General features: G+C 52.8%; 2 protein-coding genes across 4 annotated transcripts in view; both read left to right on the plus strand.

Annotated features, from left to right (window-relative positions):
* LOC121107787 (zinc finger protein 707-like) overlaps positions 1-65 on the plus strand; it is a 45,309-nt gene extending 45,244 nt beyond the window's left edge. Inside the window, exon 5 of the mRNA XM_046904742.1 lies at positions 55-65. Coding sequence (XP_046760698.1) covers positions 55-65 — 11 coding nt within the window. The remainder of the gene's footprint in view (positions 1-54) is intronic.
* The window catches only part of LOC121107776 (zinc finger protein 485-like), a 40,594-nt gene extending 26,489 nt beyond the window's left edge, over positions 1-14,105 (plus strand). The window contains exons 1-5 of one of the 3 annotated variants that reach the window (XM_040653883.2): positions 7,585-8,140; positions 10,444-10,526; positions 10,717-10,843; positions 11,455-11,565; positions 11,675-14,104. In XM_040653883.2, coding sequence (XP_040509817.1) covers positions 10,503-10,526; positions 10,717-10,843; positions 11,455-11,565; positions 11,675-12,603 — 1,191 coding nt within the window. In that variant the 5' untranslated portion in view covers positions 7,585-8,140; positions 10,444-10,502 and the 3' untranslated portion in view covers positions 12,604-14,104. Of the gene's footprint in view, positions 1-7,584; positions 8,141-10,443; positions 10,527-10,716; positions 10,844-11,454; positions 11,566-11,674 lie in introns of those variants that run through there. The other 2 variants (XM_040653885.2, XM_040653884.2) reach the window with 2 other exon arrangements.
* The last annotated feature ends 3,125 nt before the right edge of the window (positions 14,106-17,230 follow it).

The following is a 17,230-nucleotide window of genomic DNA, read 5'->3' on the forward strand; positions in this document are numbered from 1 at the left end:
ACTGCTGTTATGGATGTTTTCCAGTAATCACAAAGACTCCATCTCTCTCCGCAGGTGACTTCTAATGTATCCCACTCTAAGCTTGTGCTCGGTTGTTTTCCATTAGTATGTTTCTTTCTTTCATATAGCATACGGCATACTTTCATGCAGCAAAGAAAGTACATGGGCAAGTACAAAGTGTTCTGGGGGGTCCTGAAATGTGTGTTTGATACAAAGAGAAGATCTCGTGTTCAGAGGTTCTCCACTGTGGAAAGGGGATTTAGCTGGGGGTCCTGAGGGAATAAGAGCCGGCCGTGAGCCAGCACTGCGCTCCTGTAGCCTGGGTGGCCAATGGTACAACAGAGGGGTGTCCAGCAGGGACAGGGAGGTGATCGTCCTCCTCTACTCAGCCCTTGTAAGGCTCCATCTGGAGCGCTGTGTCCAGGCCTGGGGAAACCAGCGCAAGGAAGACATGGAGCTGTTGGAGCAGGTCCAGAGGAGTGCCACAAAGATAATCAGAGGGCTGATGAAAGACTGTGGGAGTTGGGATTGTTTAGCTTGGAGAAGGGAGGGTCCGGAAAGACCTCATTGTGATCTTGTGATACCTGAAAGGAGCTTACAGGCAGGAGAAGGGCTGGCTTTTTATGCTGGAAGATAGCGATAAGACAAGGGGCAATGGATTTGAACTGAACGAGGGGAGGTTTATGTTGGATGTTGTGAAGAGATCCTCCACGCAGAGGGTGGTGAGGCACTGGAAGAGGCTGCCCAGAGCATTTGTGGATGCCTCATCAGTGGAGGTGAGTGGAGTGGCCAGGCTTGATGTGTTCCTGGCAGTCTGGTCTTGCGGTTGGCAAGCCTGCCCACAGCACAGGTTTGGAACTAGATGATCCTTCTGATCCTTCCAACACAAGCCATTCTCTGATTCTGATTCAGTGGATATAACTTGGACTTAATAAAATCTACTTTGACAGAACTATGCCTCTTGCTTTCCTTTGCTGTCAATTAAGCATATCCATCTGTGTCGTCATGGAGTTTTTCCTGCGTGTCAGGAAGCTGGGAATTGGTGCCTAGTGCTAACTCTAACCCATAGACTAAACCTTTAATCTAACCCTAACCCCAACCCTAACTCCTAAGCCATAACTCCAACTCCTAACCTTAAAGTCTAACCTTAAACCTTTCTTGTCCTAAACTTCAACCTAAACTCAAACTCTTCCCCCTAAACACTAACCCTCATCACAGCCCTCGCCCTAACACTAACTCAAGTGCTAGCACTTCACCTAACACTAAATCTAATCCTTAGTGCTAGCCCCAGCCCTAACTCTTCTTTTAAACCTAACCCTAACACTCAACCCTGTCCCTGACCCTCCGGTTGGTTGGCAGCTGGTTATCAGGTGGGGTAAATCAGGCTGCTGCTCTTTCAAGTCACTTCCCAAGATGGATGGAATTCTCAGCATGAATAGGACACAACATGTTGACATAGCTTACTAAGTAGGTCACTCCAACTGTATGTGAGCCCAGAAATTGAGAGAAATATGAATCTGGAAGTGAATAAGGAGGAAGAGACTTATCCTGGGAACACAGCAGGAAGGAAGGCCCCTCCTGTGCCGATCAGGGGAAAATGACAAGTTTCTATCTGGTGCGCGTGGCTCTGCATGTGGGATGTGGCATATTTGCTGCGGGCAGCAATTGTGCTCAGCCATGCCCATCAGCTAGCTGACCTGGTTCTTCTCCTCCCTTTTCCCTCCCTTAAGCACACGTGAGTGCACTTCCAGCAGCATTCATGACTGTGGAGGAAGCCCAATTCTCCTGCAGTGTTGGCTCAGCGCTGCAATGGAAGAGGGAAGAGTTTGTGAGACACGGGGGAGTACAGGGCCAGCGCTTGGCCATGCTGCTGAATGAAGCACAGCTGGATCAAGCCCTGAGTCAAGGTGCCAGGCAAGAACCAAAACAGCTGTAGTAACAAATCTCTGTGTAATAAATGCGTCATAAAGAACTCCTCCTTTTCAGAGTTTTGAGGGTTGTCTATAAATCCTCGTCATTTATTTTTCATAAGCCACGGACATACAGCAGCAAGATAACGACTCTTACATTTTATCTCCACGTAGATTTATAAAACCATTAAAAACAAAATCAGTTGTAAGTGACCTTCAGAGATCATCTACTCCAACTGCCTGACCACTTCAGGGCTAACCAAAAGTGAAAGCACATCATGCAGGGCTTTATCCAAATGTCCCTTGAGCACCAGAGGTCACGGGGCAAGAACCTGTAAAGGAAGCCTTTCCTGGGGTCTATTTGGAATGCAGTAAGTTGGGAGATGAAAGAGAAGCAGAGGGTTTTTGTGTCCGGACTTGAGACAGCTACTGATGTATGGGCTGCATAGGTAGACAGTGAGCAGCATCAAAAACTGGCCGAATGGCCGGACCAGTCGGAGTAGTGGTCAGTGGCACAAGGTTTTGCAGGAGGCCAGTAGCTGCAGGTGTGCTGCAGGGCTTCATAATGGGCCTGGTCCTATTTGACATTGTCATTCATGTCCTGTGATGCTGTTCATCAACAGTGATGCTGTTCCAGACGTATCCCTTAATTCCTTAAAGAATTGATTGGGATCGTCGTCCTGGCTGGGTGGCATGTAGTAGGCAACCACTTTACTTCCTTGTCCCTTAATCAGTGCCCAGAGGCTCTCCACCACCTCACAGCCAACTGTAAGCTCCATGCAGAGCTCACGTGGGACACCGAGGGCACAGCCTTCTGCTGGCTGGATACAAGTGTTGGTTGAAGCAGACAGGACAAAGCCCTCCCTCCATGCCCCCCTGGGTGAACGCCCACCCCGAGAATGGCAGTCCCCCTCCTCCATGCCCCCCTCTGAAATGCTCCTGTTCCTGCAGACGGGGCACTGCCCTCACAACTCTGCAGGGACTCATGTCTGCAGCAGAAGGACTTTCCCCACAGCAGAGGGGAAGCAGGGAAGTTCAGGAGGAGAGGAAAAAAATGGAGTTTTCTAACCCTTAGTGCAACAAAACATGACGTGTGACAAAACAGTGGGGGACATCAGCAGTTCAAGTGATTTTTCAGGGAGTAAAAGTGGAAAAACTTCTTCATTTTTATTTCCTGTTCAGGGATAACCTGCTCATTGCTTCTGAGAACATGGTGATGTAAAACAAACAAACAAACAAACAAACAAACACAAAATAGTGAGAATGCCTACTAAACTAAATGATACTTCCAACTAAAAGGAAAGAGAAGAGACGTGACTGATGCCACTTGACAGGAATTAGTGGATGCAGCTTAAAATTAAACCATCCCAGCTCCTGGCTGGGCTGCTGCCTCCTGTTGCTGGGGATCCCCACACCTCCCAGCTGCTAGTTTCCTCCCCACGCATTGGGCTCCTCCAACCCCCAGGGCCCTGCTGTACCTCTCCTGCACCAGACCAGGCCCCAGCTCCCTGGCATGGAGGAAGCAGCGCTCCTCGGTACTGCAATCATCATCTCCTTGCAGTTTGCTGGGGGTCAGGGAGCCTTCACAGAACCTCACCTGAGGACATGGGCAAGCTCCTGCTGGCTTCACTAGCTCACCAAAACCAGCCTCCACTTCCTGCAAACTGCATTCCAAGCACAGCAGCTTTAGCTGAGCCCAGCAAATGTGAAGGCCCTGCTGCAGGAGGTCTCGGGCACACCTTCCCAAGGTCAAAGCAAAACCCTTATTGCTCAAAAGGGATCACTTACAAGGCAAGCATGCATTGGAGAGCACTCTGATATCCCAGTGCTGGGCAGGTGAGCTGCTTGCGCACACTGTGGCTTTGCACTGCCTTCTGCTTCCAACACCGCCTGAAACTTGAGATGGTGCATTTAGGAAGAACAAGCTCAGCTTTCTGTGGGTCTACTGGAAACAACCGAGGCTTGGTGTCTCACAGCTGCCCCAAGCTCCTGATTAAAGCATTCAGGAAGAGCAGCAGAACCTACATGCAGCGCGGTTAGGAAGGATGATAGGGTTGTGTGAAAGAAATGGCTTCCCCAGAAGCAAGCAGTGGGCTGGAGTCGGCACCCAAACCAAAACCTGCTTGCAACTTTCCCTCTCCTCATTCCACACGCTGACATTCAGTTTAAGAACAAGAAACAAGACTACAGTGAAGAAAGCTCCAGAACAACTCAGCTACTTTATTCACCCCCTTCCCTTTCCACTACCGATGATTCTCAGGAAACCTCCAGGAGCCACGTTACTGCTCTCCTGACCCTTCTCTCACGTTCATCAGTGCACTCAGAAATTACAGGTTCACCACAAAAAGCCACAGGTGGTGTCCAGGCTGGGGCTTTGACTGAAGCTCTTCACGCGTTTGAGGCTCTGCAGGATCTGTATCTTTAGCGGCAGTGCTGGTAGGTAACAGGGCTGGAACTGCTTCTGAAGGTTCCCAGAGTCTTGGGGTGCTTCTACAGCCCCTGGGCTCTGTGGATGTGCTTGTGGGTGTTGAGTTGAGATCTGCGTTTAAAGCTCTTTGCACACTCCGGACACTGAAAGAATCTCTCCTGTGTGGATGCGCTGTTGGCGCTTCAATGCAGAACTGCTTTTGAAGCTCCTCCCACACACAGGGCACTGAAAGGGTCTCTCTTCTGCATGGATGTGCTGGTGGAAGGTGAGGTGGGAAGCCCTTTTGAAGCACTTGTGACAATCTTGTTATGTCACTGCTAAATCACTGCAGCATAGCTGTATTATATCCATAAATATAAAACTGTTACCAGCATAGTGTCAAGTTTGGAAGTAACATATAAAGCAAAGGAGAACTGAACCGCTCCTCCCTGAATCAAAAACGACCAAAAAATATTCCACAGTATTTCTGGCAACACTGCTGGCTCACGTTCAGTCTTGCATCAATCAATACCCCCAGGTCCATTTCCTCTACAATAATGGCTCACATTGCTCAGGTAAGGAAGTGCAGAACTGGAAGGCGTTAATGGGATGGTACGCACACCTCAAATAAATGGGATGGCTTACTTGAAACAAACACAAAAATCAAACAACAAAACATCCTGCCAAATGGAGAGTATTTTTTCTTCTCCTGAGAAGAGAGAGTATCTGACAGCATTGCAGCCAAACCAGCCTGTGACGGTCAGACCACCACCCCCCGCTGCTGTGCTGGTAATTCTAACTGAACCGTGTAGGCAACTTATTGAATAGCAGCAGTGCCAGACAGAACAATTCAGGCATCGGGGATTTATCCTTCTTTGGAACGGCGTCACCTGTTCAGAATTCCCCACCGAGACGATTCCCTGCTTTTCATAGCAGCCCTGGGATGGCAACTGCAACTGCTGTGCTCACGCTGCTACTCGGATAGATACTGGGATAGTGCCACTCTTGTTAACCTGAGGACAGGAGACCTCTCCATATGCCTGTTTTCAGTACGCGCTGAGTATGAGAACAAATTCTAAGAACAACAACTCAGCTGTCTCATCGGTGGCCAGGCACTGAAATGAAGCCCACTTAAAGACAGAAATGGAAGTGAATGGCACTGGGATAGTACCAGTGTAGCTGCTTTTCCCACTTGCTACGGCTGATGCAAATGTGAGTGACTGTAGTGTGGATAGGGAGAGAGACACATCCTGCTCACAAGGCCCTTCTCCCCCTCACGTCCTCCTCCAGCTTCTTCCCGCAGCTCCCTTCTTCATCCTGGCCTTGCTCACAAGGCCCTGCACAGGAAGACAATGCACAACACAACAGGTAACACTCTGGCTAAAACACATTAATGGCCATAAATCTGTCTGAAAACGGGCACTGAAAGAACTGATAGCAGAGCCATGCTTCAACAGCTGGGGCACAACGGAGCAGGCTCTGAGCCTCGGGACTCAGCGGGACGGCTTCCACTATGGGTGTGTTTACCCCTGTCCTCCTTCTCCCTTAGCAGTGAGATATGCAGTGTAGCTGCTTCCAGTCCCAGCTGCCAGCCAGCCAGCCAGCCAAGGACAGAAATACCTTGCAGCCGTTCCTCCCCTCGCCTTCGCAGCTCTTCTCCCTGCTGGGCAGAGCTGAACATTCTGCTGCCAGTATTTCAGCCCTCGGCCCACCCCATCTGACAGCGCAGGGCCTGAAGGCACACGCTGGGTGCGGGCCAGCTGAACCCACCTGCACCAAAAATGCTTCCCATTCAGCTGAGCACGCAGTCTGCGCTCCCTTTGCGGGGACAGATGTTGCCTGCTGGGTCCCCGAAGGGAAACTGAGGGCTGCCGGCGAGGGGGAGGGCAGTGGAAATTGCCCCCTGGGAGGCTTCACATGAAGACGCTCCAAAGGAGGCATCGGGGAGTTGAAGGCTTCCATGGATCCATGCATGCAGAGCGGCGCAGCGAGGTCATCTCGTGTCTCCCGTGGCCCAGAGGAAGAAATGTGAGGTCATCTCGTGTCTCCCGTTGCCCAGAGGAAGAAATGCAGTCCCAGCTGTGATGCGTTACAGAGGGTCAAGTGGGCAGCAGAGCACGCTGAGCTCCTCTGCTCACTTCCTCGCTGTCCCAGCTCCAACCCCTTCCTGTGCCCCTTGGAGCCCATCCCGAGCTGCAACACGCCTGGGAACCGCTGCTCCTGTCCTGGGGGAAACGAGAGCCTCCTGGTGCGTGGGGACAGTCCCACTCAGCGTCAGGGGATTGGTAAGAAAAAGCAGTCTTATCCAATGAGAATAACGGGAAAGAAACCAAACAGACCTAGCGAATACTAAATCAAATCTACTGAGCATTAATGCCGCTGAATCGAGGAAACTGTAACTTTGTTCGCAGACTTTAGGGAGGAGCGCAGGAACCATAGGAATGCGAGGTCCTTGAAGGCGTGTGAAGGTAAGTAGAGCCGCTGTTTGCTATATAATGGGTGAGAATCCCGTGAAGATAAGAAGGCAGAGCTGCTATTGTGACACAATGCAACCCCCTAAAGGTTTTGCAACTGCCCTCATCCAGCGACCACCTGATGGGCCCACAGACCCTCCCCATATTCTAGGACGACTGCTCAGAGGAGGGGGACATCCAATGCAAATGTAACCGATGTCTTGGGAATAGGAGCAGTACCCTACGCCTAGAAACGTGCAGTGGCCTCATTCCATGATGTGCGAGTAAGGAGGAGATATCCCTCTCGCAGCCGGTGCCGCAATACACACACCTGCTTTATGACCTTCCATGGGTGATAGAGTGATGGCTATAGTGTGGGATGGCTGAAGGACGTGGCAAAAGAGACTGGAGTGAGTTGTGAAAAAGGGAAGGCTATTGCCTGTGTGGTGGGAGTGTGGGAATTGAATGTTGTTCCCCAATCAGAACAAGATAAGAATTTGGTTAATTTCATGGCCTCTGCTACCATTTGGGTCCTTTATTACAATTAATACCTCTTTTCAGGGGTCTTTCTACTTTAGCAGGGTTCTCTGGTACTTTGCATTGCTCGTCCTCTAGATAAACCTTCCCCAATAACACATACTCAGTATGTAAGTAAAAGGCTATTGCTTGTGTGGTGGTAGGCCAGAAATGGGGAGGGGAGGGGAGGCGGTACCTCAACTCCTCCTCACTCAGATCCAGCCAACATCCCCCCACCCACACATTCCTTCCCCTCCCCCCACCGGGGAGAAGGTGCACGGCCCGGAGAACAAAGAGCAGTGCCCACAAGGGACGGGGCTGCCTGGCCGAGAAAGGACTGCTCAGCACGTGAGCGATAGGAGCCCGGAGACAGAACTACACGTACACAGACCCTCCTTAAGGAAGGCGGTGAGGTGCTTTTTGTTACCAATGAAACGCAACCAAATGCTGTGTGCCACACTGCCCAAACCCAGTGGCGGCCACCCGCCCGGCCAGCGGCCCAGCCCCGCCGGTCGTCCCAGCCCAACTGAGCCCGGAACTCCTCTTCCCTCACGGCCACGGACGGCGTGTCTTCCGGCGGGACGGGACGGGACGGGACTCAGCCTTCGCTTGGCTCCGCTGCTCTGTGTCCCCCACGCCTCGCTCTGCCCTGCCCTGCCCTCCCCTCTCCTGCTCTCCTCTTCTCCCCTCCTCTCCCCTCCCCTGGAGGTCTCTCCGAGCGGCGCTGTTGCCGCTGTGTCGCCTCCCGGGCTGCTGCTCCCGGCTCATCCCGGGACGGCGCTCAGCCCTGTGGGCAGAGACGGAGCCGTCGGTGCCGCTTCCAGGAGAACGGCCGCCTCTTCCCAGCAGAGCAGGTGAGGCGGAGCGGGGCGGAGCGCGTCACCCTTTCCTCCCTCACCCCGTGGCAGCGTGGGCACGGCGTTTCCATTTGCCATCCATTTGGGTGCTGCTGGGGAGGAAGAGCGGAGCATCACACCATGGCCCGGGTTGGAAGGGACCTCGCGGTTCATGAAGCTCCAACCCCGCTGCTGCTATCAGGGCCACCAACCTCCACGTTTCATAGCAGGCCGGGCTGCCCAGGGCCCCATCCAGCCTGGCCTTGAACACCTCCAGGGATGGACCGGGCATCCACAGCCTCTCTGGGCAGCTGTTCCAGCACCTCACCGCTCTCAGAGTAAAGAACTTCCCCCTGACACCCAACCTGCAGCTGCCCTCCTTCAGCTTCAAACCATTTCCCCTTGTGCTGCTGCTATCTGCCCTTTCACAGAGTTGCCTCCCCTCCCCTCCTGTTTATGGGCTCCCTTTAGGTCCTGGAAGGCTGCAATGAGGTCACCCCTCAGCCTTCTTTTCTCCAGGCTGAACAAGCCCAGCTCCCTCAGCCTGTCTTTGTAGCCCTCTGATCATCTTTGTGGCCCTCCTCTTCACCCTCTCCACCAGCTCTCTCTGCTTCTTGTACTGGGGGCTCCAGGCCTGCGCACAGTACTCCAGATGGGGCCTCCACAGGGAAGAGAAGAGAGGGACAATCAGCTCCCTGTCCCTGCTGGCCACCCCTTTTCTGCTGGAGCCCAGGATGCCGTTTGCTTTCCAAGCTGCAAGAGCGCACTGCTGGCTCATGTGAAGTCTTTCATCCCCCGGAACTCCCAGGTCCTTCTCTGCAGGGCTGCTCTCCAGGACGGCTCCTCCCAGTCTGTATGTATGCCTGGGATTCCTCGGGCCCCAGTGCCAAACCTTGCACTTTGCGGTGTTGAACCTCATGAGGTTCACCCGGGCCCCCCTTTCAAGCCTGTTGAGGTCCCTCAGGATGGCATCCCTTCCTTCCACCGTGTCAACCGCAGCGCTCAGCTGGGTGTCTCCAGCAAACTTCTGCATTCAGTCTGATGAGGCGGTGTCGGACTTGCAGTCCGAGTTACAGTGGGGAGGGATTTACTCCCCCGGTCCCCAGCTGGAGGTTTAGGGATGCAGGGCTCAGGGAGGTGAGAAATACTGGAGTCCTGGCTGCCAGTGGAGGCTGAGGCCAAGAACTCATTCAGTACCTCAGCCTTCTCTTCATCCGTTGAGGCCACTTCTCCTTTTGCATTTTGCAAAGGAGGTCAACAGTAAAAGCCCCGTAAGTGTGGCCTAAAGGATTGTGGGTGAGAATGAGAGATCTTTGTTGTTTGTCCAAATGTGCTGTAACATCAGAACTTCCAGCCTGTGCCGCAGCAGAAAAGGAGTACTGGGGAACGTCGGTGGTTTTTGATTCACGGAGGTGAGCAGCTGCATGAAGTACATGCACAGCAGCCTCCCTGTTTCTGTGGGGGTTGGGAACAGCGTTTTGTGGCAATGTATGATTGCAGAGTGAGTGTTTGACATACGTTTCTCACCTGGGAGCCAACAGTGGCTGTGGCAGTTTGATACGCAACAGTTGGTTCCATTTCCATTGGTAATCCTAACACTGCTGCCGGAACTGCACGCTCAGCTTCCCAGAACCGAGTTGGATTGACACTGGCTCAAGGAGTCCCAAGGCTCAGAGTGCTCCCACATCCGACGTAAACTTTTCAAGGCAGGAAGGTAAGGAGCCTCACTATATCTTGATCCACTCCTAATCCCATACTTCATGAGGGGATAACGTCAGAGAGATCATATGTACATACTTAATATCACTTAATGATACAAACTTAGAGAAGCTCGCAAAAATCCAAAGTAACCATGAGTCTTTTACAGAAGATCTGTATCAAGAAGGAGTCTCGACATCAAGCTGCGAGGGATCTCTGTGCAGCTGTGACCTCGAGAGCCATCCCTGCTCGAGGGCAGATCCTGTTGTGCAGCGCGCTGCTGTGCAGGAGAGCTCGAGGGGTGCTTGGGCTGCTCCCTGTTTTGGGGTGAGATGACCGACTCCTTGCCATGCTTTGTTTTTAGGCACGCAGTCCGTGTGCCCTCAGCTGTTGAAGTGAGTGTCAGCTATGAGTTCTCTCAGCCCCTAACTTTGAGATGGCTTTTAATGGTTGATCTCTTTGAGCCAGAGCATTAGCAGTGCTGTTGCTGGTTGTCTTCCTGTGCCAGGCCTGGTGTGCCATCCTGGAGGCAGTGCCCTGCAGATGGGCTGGGGAGGGCTGGGCTGGGACAGGGACTGCTGCGTTGCCTGCCAGCTGCCCTGCCCTTTCTCTTGTCCCTGCAGGCTCCAGTTCAACTTGGTCCTTCCAGGCGTGATCATCCCAGGCTGCAGGAGAGCAGCAAATGGCCACAGCACATCCGTGTCAGGTAGGGGCTGTGGGAAGCAGGCAGGAGAGGCCAAGGGGCGAGGGATGTGAATGCAGGGGGAGAAGGAGGTGCCCTCAGCCAGCATGCGTGTGCTGGGGCCGGAGAAGCGGCTGGGACGGGAGTTTGTGTCGTGTGCGAGCTGCTTCCCTGGTCCTGGGCTGTTGCCAGCAAGGAGCCTCTTTGCTTGCAGGAGCCCGTGAGCTTTGCGGAGGTGGCCGTGTATTTCAGCAGGGAGGAGTGGGCGCTGCTGGACCCTGCGCAGCGAGCGCTCTACCGGGACGTGATGCTGGAGACGTACCAGTGCGTGGCCTGGCTGGGTGAGGGCTTTGCTGCCTTTCCTCTTCGTTTGGGCTCCTTTGGCTGTGCTGAATGAGCCTCTGCATGCCGGGCATTGAATAACTGCCATGCAGTTACATATTGACTAACACCACTGTGACAGCAACAAAGGAAACACAGAGTAGCATGAGTTTGAGGAGGCCTTATTGTGCTCAGCACTGTGATAAAAGCCCCAGAGTCAGTGCTGGCTCGTAAGCAGCAGCAGGAAGGGGGATGATCAGTTTCCTACAAACAGCCCTTGTGTTGTTGCATTGCATGATGCCACCAGCTCCAACTAAGAGATGACTCGCTGGTTACTCCTTTAGAATTTAGGATTTTCCATTCAATTGCCATAAATATTTTGATGCCATGCTCACTGATATATTGTAAGCAAGTAAGCATGCTATTGTACAGATAATTTTAAAGCAAATATCCCTTCATAATTTCCAGAGATGTAAAAGCTTTCTTTGCTCCAGAGGAAGCTGTGGCCCAAGTGTCATTCAGGCCCAAATTGTGCTTTGTCCATGGGGAGGGACACACAGTGGAGATGTTGAACAGTCACTGTGCCGCAATGATGGAAATGCTCTCATCTCCCCTGTTTCTGTCATTGAAGCTCCACTTCCAGCCCCCAAACCCGGGCTGATCTCCCTGCTTGAAGGAGGGGAAGACCCCTGGATCCCAGATGTGCGTAGCCCTGAGGCCGTGCCAGGAGACCTGAGCCCAGGTGAGTTGCTGGAGGGAGGGAAGGAGGAGGCTGGGGCTGGAAGAGTCCTCTCTGTCTGTGTTTTATTTTGGGCACCGTGTACAATTTCTGGATTTCCTCTTTCCTCCAGCAGGAACTGGGATTACAGATATACTGGAGGATGTGCAGGAAAGTGGTGTGGCCGAAAGGCGGTGGGGTAGTGCCTGTGTGGGAGAAATCAGAAGGGATGTCCCAGGAGGCCTGGAGCAAGGTCAGGGTGAGCACATCAAGAAGGCACTGGGAAAGCATCTGGAAGAGAAAGGAAGGAGCCCACTGGACTTCAACATAGGTGAAAAGCATGCCGAAGGACCCAGGAGCAAGGATGTGTGTCAGATGAAAAAGCAGAATCCATGCACTGAGTGTGGGAAAAGCTTGGAAATAAATTCCAGTGTCATTAACCACCAGTGCATGCACGCAACGCAGAGCCTGTACAAGTGCTCTGAATGTGGGAAGAGCTTCAAACGGAGTTCCCAACTAACCCGCCACCAACGCATCCACACAGGAGAGAGACCCTTTCAGTGCTCTGACTGTGGGAAGGGCTTCAAAAGGAGTTGTGAACTGAAGCTGCACCAGCGCATCCACACAGGAGAGAGACCCTATAAGTGCTCTGCTTGTGAGAAGAGCTTCAAAAGCAATTCTGAATTGAAGCTGCACCAGCACACCCACACAGAGGAGAGACCTTACAAGTGCTCTGCTTGTGGGAAGGGCTTCAAAAGCAGTTATGAATTGAAGCTGCACCAGCGCATCCACAGAGGGGAGAGACCCTACAAGTGCTCTGAGTGTGGGAAGTGCTTCAAAAGGAGTTCCCACCTCTCCTGCCACCAGCACATTCACACAGGAGAGAGACCCTTTCAGTGTCCTGAGTGTGGGAAGAGCTTCAAAAGCAGTTCTGCACTGAAGCGCCACCAGTGCATCCACACAGGAGAGAGACCCTTTCAGTGTCCGGAGTGTGCAAAGAGCTTTAAACGCAGATCTCATCTCAACACTCACAAGCGCAACCACAAAGCACAACGTCTGTAGAAGCACCCCAAGACTCTGGGAACCTTCAAAAGCAGTTCCAGCCTCGTTACCTTCCGGCACTGCCACAGAAGGTACAGATCCTGCAGAGCCTCAAACTTGTGAGGAGCTTCAGCCAAAACCCCAGCCTGGTTACGACCTGTGGCTTTGTGTTTTGAACCTTACAAATCCCTTGAGTAGAGGAAGAGCTCGGCAGCCAAAATCCATCTTCTTCTCTGCTGCTCTTCTTTCTCCTCTTTGGATGCGAATTCTGCATGTTGCTCTCTGTCAGCTGCAGTCAAGGTGTTGAGTGGACAGTCAAAGGAGAGTCCAGAGTGGGATGTGTCACAGCCACTGGAAACCCTCTGCCAGGTGGCACGTTTCTGCCAGGGCAGTGTGCAAGGACAGTCACCTCTTATCTCCCCTGGAGACACTCACCTGCTGTGGGACAACAGGTGAGGACCCAAAGGAAACCTCAGCTGGGCCGATACGTCACCAGGAAGGAAGAAATTCTGTCTGCTGGGAGTGTGGGAAGAGCTTCATCTGGAGCTCAACCCTCAGTACACTCCAGAGAACCAACGCCGGGGAGATTCCCTGTGAGTGCCTTGACTGCAGGAAGAGATCCGTCCAGAGCTGGGAGCTCATCACACACCAGTGGATCCACGTGAGGAACCCTACAGACGTGCAGCCTGCAAGAAGAGCTTTGGCCACAGCTCGAACCTGCTGAGGTAGCAGAGTGTCTGCAGTTGGGTGAAGTCCAGGACGTGCCTGCACCAGTGAGTTCACGTGGCAGGAAGCCTTAGAAATGCCTCGAGTGTGAGAAGGGCTTTGTGCAGAGCACGAAGCTCCTCCCTCGCAGGAGATGGCAGTCGTGGCAGAAGTGCTACAAACGTCCCATGTGTGGGAAGAGCTTCAACCACAGCTCCCAGCTGAGCAAGCACCAGGGGATCCACTCAGGGCAGAGACCATAGATGTGCCTGCACTGCAGGAAGAGCTTCATCCAGAGCTCAGTCCTCGTTAAGCATTGCCCAGTCCACGTGAGACGGTGGCCCTGCAAGTGTCTCTCCTACAGGAAGAGTTTCTCTCAGGGCTGGCACCTCATTTCTCATGGGGAAAGCTCCAGGAGAGAGAGCTTGAGGATGCCCAAGGGTGCGGTAGACCCCTGTGCTTCTCCCCACACAGGAAGAGCTGGCAAAGGAGATGGCATTGCTGGCACCCTCTGCAGAAGGGCCTTAACCCAGGAGCTTCAGATGGCCTTTCCTTGCTTCCCAAAGCAGTTCTCTCAGCATGCCCACGTTCCTCTTCTGCTCTTCCTGCCTGCAGCTTTTTGATGCCATTTCCTTAGGAGAAGCGGCTGTGTGGGGATGTTCTGTGTGTCTGTGTGCGTGTGTTGCTCTCAGTAATTTCTGAGTGCACTGGTGAATGTGAGAGAATGGACAGGAGAGCAGTAACGTGGCTCTTGGAGGTTTTCTGAGAATCATCTGTAGTGGAAAGGGAAGGGGGTGAATAAAGTAGCTGAGTTGTTCTGGAGCTTTCTTCACTGTAGTCTTGTTTCTTGTTCTTAAAGTGAATGTCAGCGTGTGGAATGAGGAGATGGATAGGAGAGGGAAAATATTCCACCTCTGCACACACTGGAATCAGCGCAGGCACAGGCAGAGCTCCCAAGAGATTGACCAGCCCCCGTGGTGCCCATGTGCAAGGCTGTTATGCATTTCTGGTTTTTCATGTTAGAAACATGGAAAGTTGGAGGCCCTGTGTGCTTCAGCATCATCAGCATGTGTGAGACGTGGTGGGAATGGCCCTGTGAGGGGTGTGCTCTGTGTGATGGATGGCTCTGGGCTCTGCAGGCTGGAGATGCAGGGCCGGTGAGATGGGATGGGGTTGCTGTATGTACTGATGGGCTGGATGGAACGGACTTACAGTTAGCAGTGCCATGGTTACAGCCTCTGTGTATGGGTTAAGGGACGAGGAAAGAAAGTGCATGTCACTGTGGGAGCCTACTCGAAGCCTCTCAGCCTGGACGATAATGCCAATTAATTATTCTTAATTGTTTAAAGGTGTATCTCAAGACGAGCCTCACTTGCCCTAATGGGTCAGCAGCTTCCCGGAAATTGAGGGGGAATAGCACTCAGCCAAGGAGCTCTGTGGTTTTCATGGCCGACTGATTATATACGACTGTTGAAGTCACTGGGGAGATGCTCGCACATCCCCACAGGAGCGTAAGTACTCTTTGGCTTTTTAGGGGATGAAGTATCAGTCAGTGGGCAAAATACAGTGTGAGGGCAATCATTTTGCTTCTCAAATCTTCCTACTGCTGATGTTATCTACAGTGACGATGGCTCACATCCTTTGAGCGAGGAAATGCAAAAGTGAGCCAAATGAGAAGCCAGTGAGTGTTTGGTGTCCCGTACTACCCTCCATCAAATGAGGCATTAGAAAGAGCAAAAGGTTGACTGTTGGACACTCATCTTAGTGCATCTTAGTGCTTCACTGACCCAGACCTTAGAAGTGATTCTTTCTGCACAAGCTGACAGGTCAGCCCTCGCCTCCTGTGGTAGTGCCGTGGTGCCAGAAACACCCAGCAGGACTCTGTCATCAGTCCGTGCTGTTGTGTCACAAGGAACAAGTAGTGAGACTGCAGAACCATCAGAGTAAGGCAATGCCAGGGTGAGTGCCAGTGCAGGAGTCGAGGTGAGTGTCTGCAGCCTGCAGGGAAAAGGAGGAAAGCGTAGGACTGCGTAGAACAGCCTCTGGTGCAGATGGCCAACAGCACTGGGAAGGCTGGAGGGCCCCAACAGGAAACCAAGGTCTTGGTCAGCTTGGGCCATATCTCAGGGAGAGGACCACCCTTTCCCAGAGGCTGCAGCTATGGCTTAACCCTTCTGTTTCATCAGACAAACCAAGGGCTTTCCTCCACCTCAAAGCACCTGCACAGGGCTTTCTTTGCCTGCCTGTAATCACGGCCTCCAGTTATCTGCTCTAACACGTCTCTGGGGAGGCTTTGTTGGTAATGGCCCCACAGGGACCAATTAATACTCCAACACTCTCCAACATTTCTGGACAGCATTTTGGCTGCACCTTCACCAGTTGGCTACAGCAGTCTTCTCTCAGTAGCTGAAGCTCAACAGACACCACATAGGCTGTGGGGCTCATTACAGTGCAGAAAGACCTAACAAGCCATTTCCCTCCAGTCTTCAAGACTTGTTCATGACGGAGGTCTCAGTGTGGCAGATGAGGTTTTCAAGGAGCACTGTCCAAAAAAGGAGTTGTCATATTTAAGGGTATTTCTTCTTACAGCAGACACCGAGATGTCACTGAGTGCAGCACAACTCCTGTGACACGGATGGCAGCTCCGTCAGGGAGAGGAAGGTACAGCCAGCATGGGGATAGCATTGCGGGGATCCAAGAGGGAAATGTAGTCAGTGAGAGCTGATATCTGGACAGTGACTGCAACAGACAAAGATGGGAATTAATGCAGGTGGAGGAGAAAGAAGCCGGTGGAAGAGGAGGGATGCAGGGGGCCAGTTGCTGGTGGCCAAATGTGTGGTCGGTGCTGGTCCGGCTGGGTGTGGGGGAGGCATGGGAGGGAGCTGATTCCCCTCCAGGACCCAGGACTACAACCTCAGCAGAAGATTCGTCAAGTGATTCAGCTGAATCCCGTCCAGGTAGCTGCAGGGAGATGGGGGGGGTGGGGGTGTAGGGGGTGTGGGGAAGAAGTTCCTCAGCAGCACAGGGGCCTTCTGCTGCTAGGGGTGCTGCATGGGGCTGGGGGCTCAGAGCTGCACTGAATGCTCGGGGTGTTGCAGAGGGGACTTTTCAGGAAGGAGGACCAAACGTGGGACTTTCTGCCCTGTGTTCATTTTCCTACCCTTAGGGTAGGGATGACTGGAGAAATGGGGGAGGAACTGTCTACATTGGCACATCACGGAGACTGCTGTACTGTAGCCTTGGAGATGAGTAGGTTTGTGAGCAGCATCCTCGTGTTCCATCAGCCTTTCCTCACTCGATGGACAGATCAAGCAACAGCTCTGTTGATCCCATTCTGGCTTTCTGATGTGTCTGCTTATACCTGCAAAGAGAAGCATGCACACGGATACTGCCCTGCAAGCAGGCAGTTTCCCGAAGGGCCTGTGGCGGCCACTTCTTCTGAGCAAGCCCCCTTGCATCCTCTCCCACCCAGAAACTCCTCTGCCTTCATGGCAGCGCGGTCCAAGGCATGAAGCGCCTCCTCTGCAGCCAGAGCTCCAGCAGAGCAGAGCTGCATCTCTCCAGGCCTGAGCTCATTTCCTTCTGCAGCGCACGGGGGCTGAGAGCAGCTGCTCGGGGCTGTGGACAGCACAGTCTGTGAGGCTGGGAAGGAGCTGAATTTCTCTGAATGAGATGCCATCACGAGGACACTTGGCTCTCTCTCGAAGAGAGATGTCCTTCCAAGCTGGTGAGCTGCCCTGCAGGATGCAAATCTCTCCCATAGCATCTCTGTGTTCCCTGAAAGCCCAGGGAGATGAAGTGGAGAGATGCTAAGAGAGATGTCACATTCTAAAAGTGAAACCAAGCACTCCTGCCACTTCACAATGGGCCCACCTGGGTGGGTCAGGACTGCTTTCTCCAGAGTCCGCGGGCAGAGGCCTCTCCTCTTCCTTACATACTCAAA

This window comes from Gallus gallus, chromosome 29 (assembly GCF_016699485.2).
Source record: "Gallus gallus isolate bGalGal1 chromosome 29, bGalGal1.mat.broiler.GRCg7b, whole genome shotgun sequence".
NCBI lineage: Eukaryota > Metazoa > Chordata > Aves > Galliformes > Phasianidae > Gallus > Gallus gallus.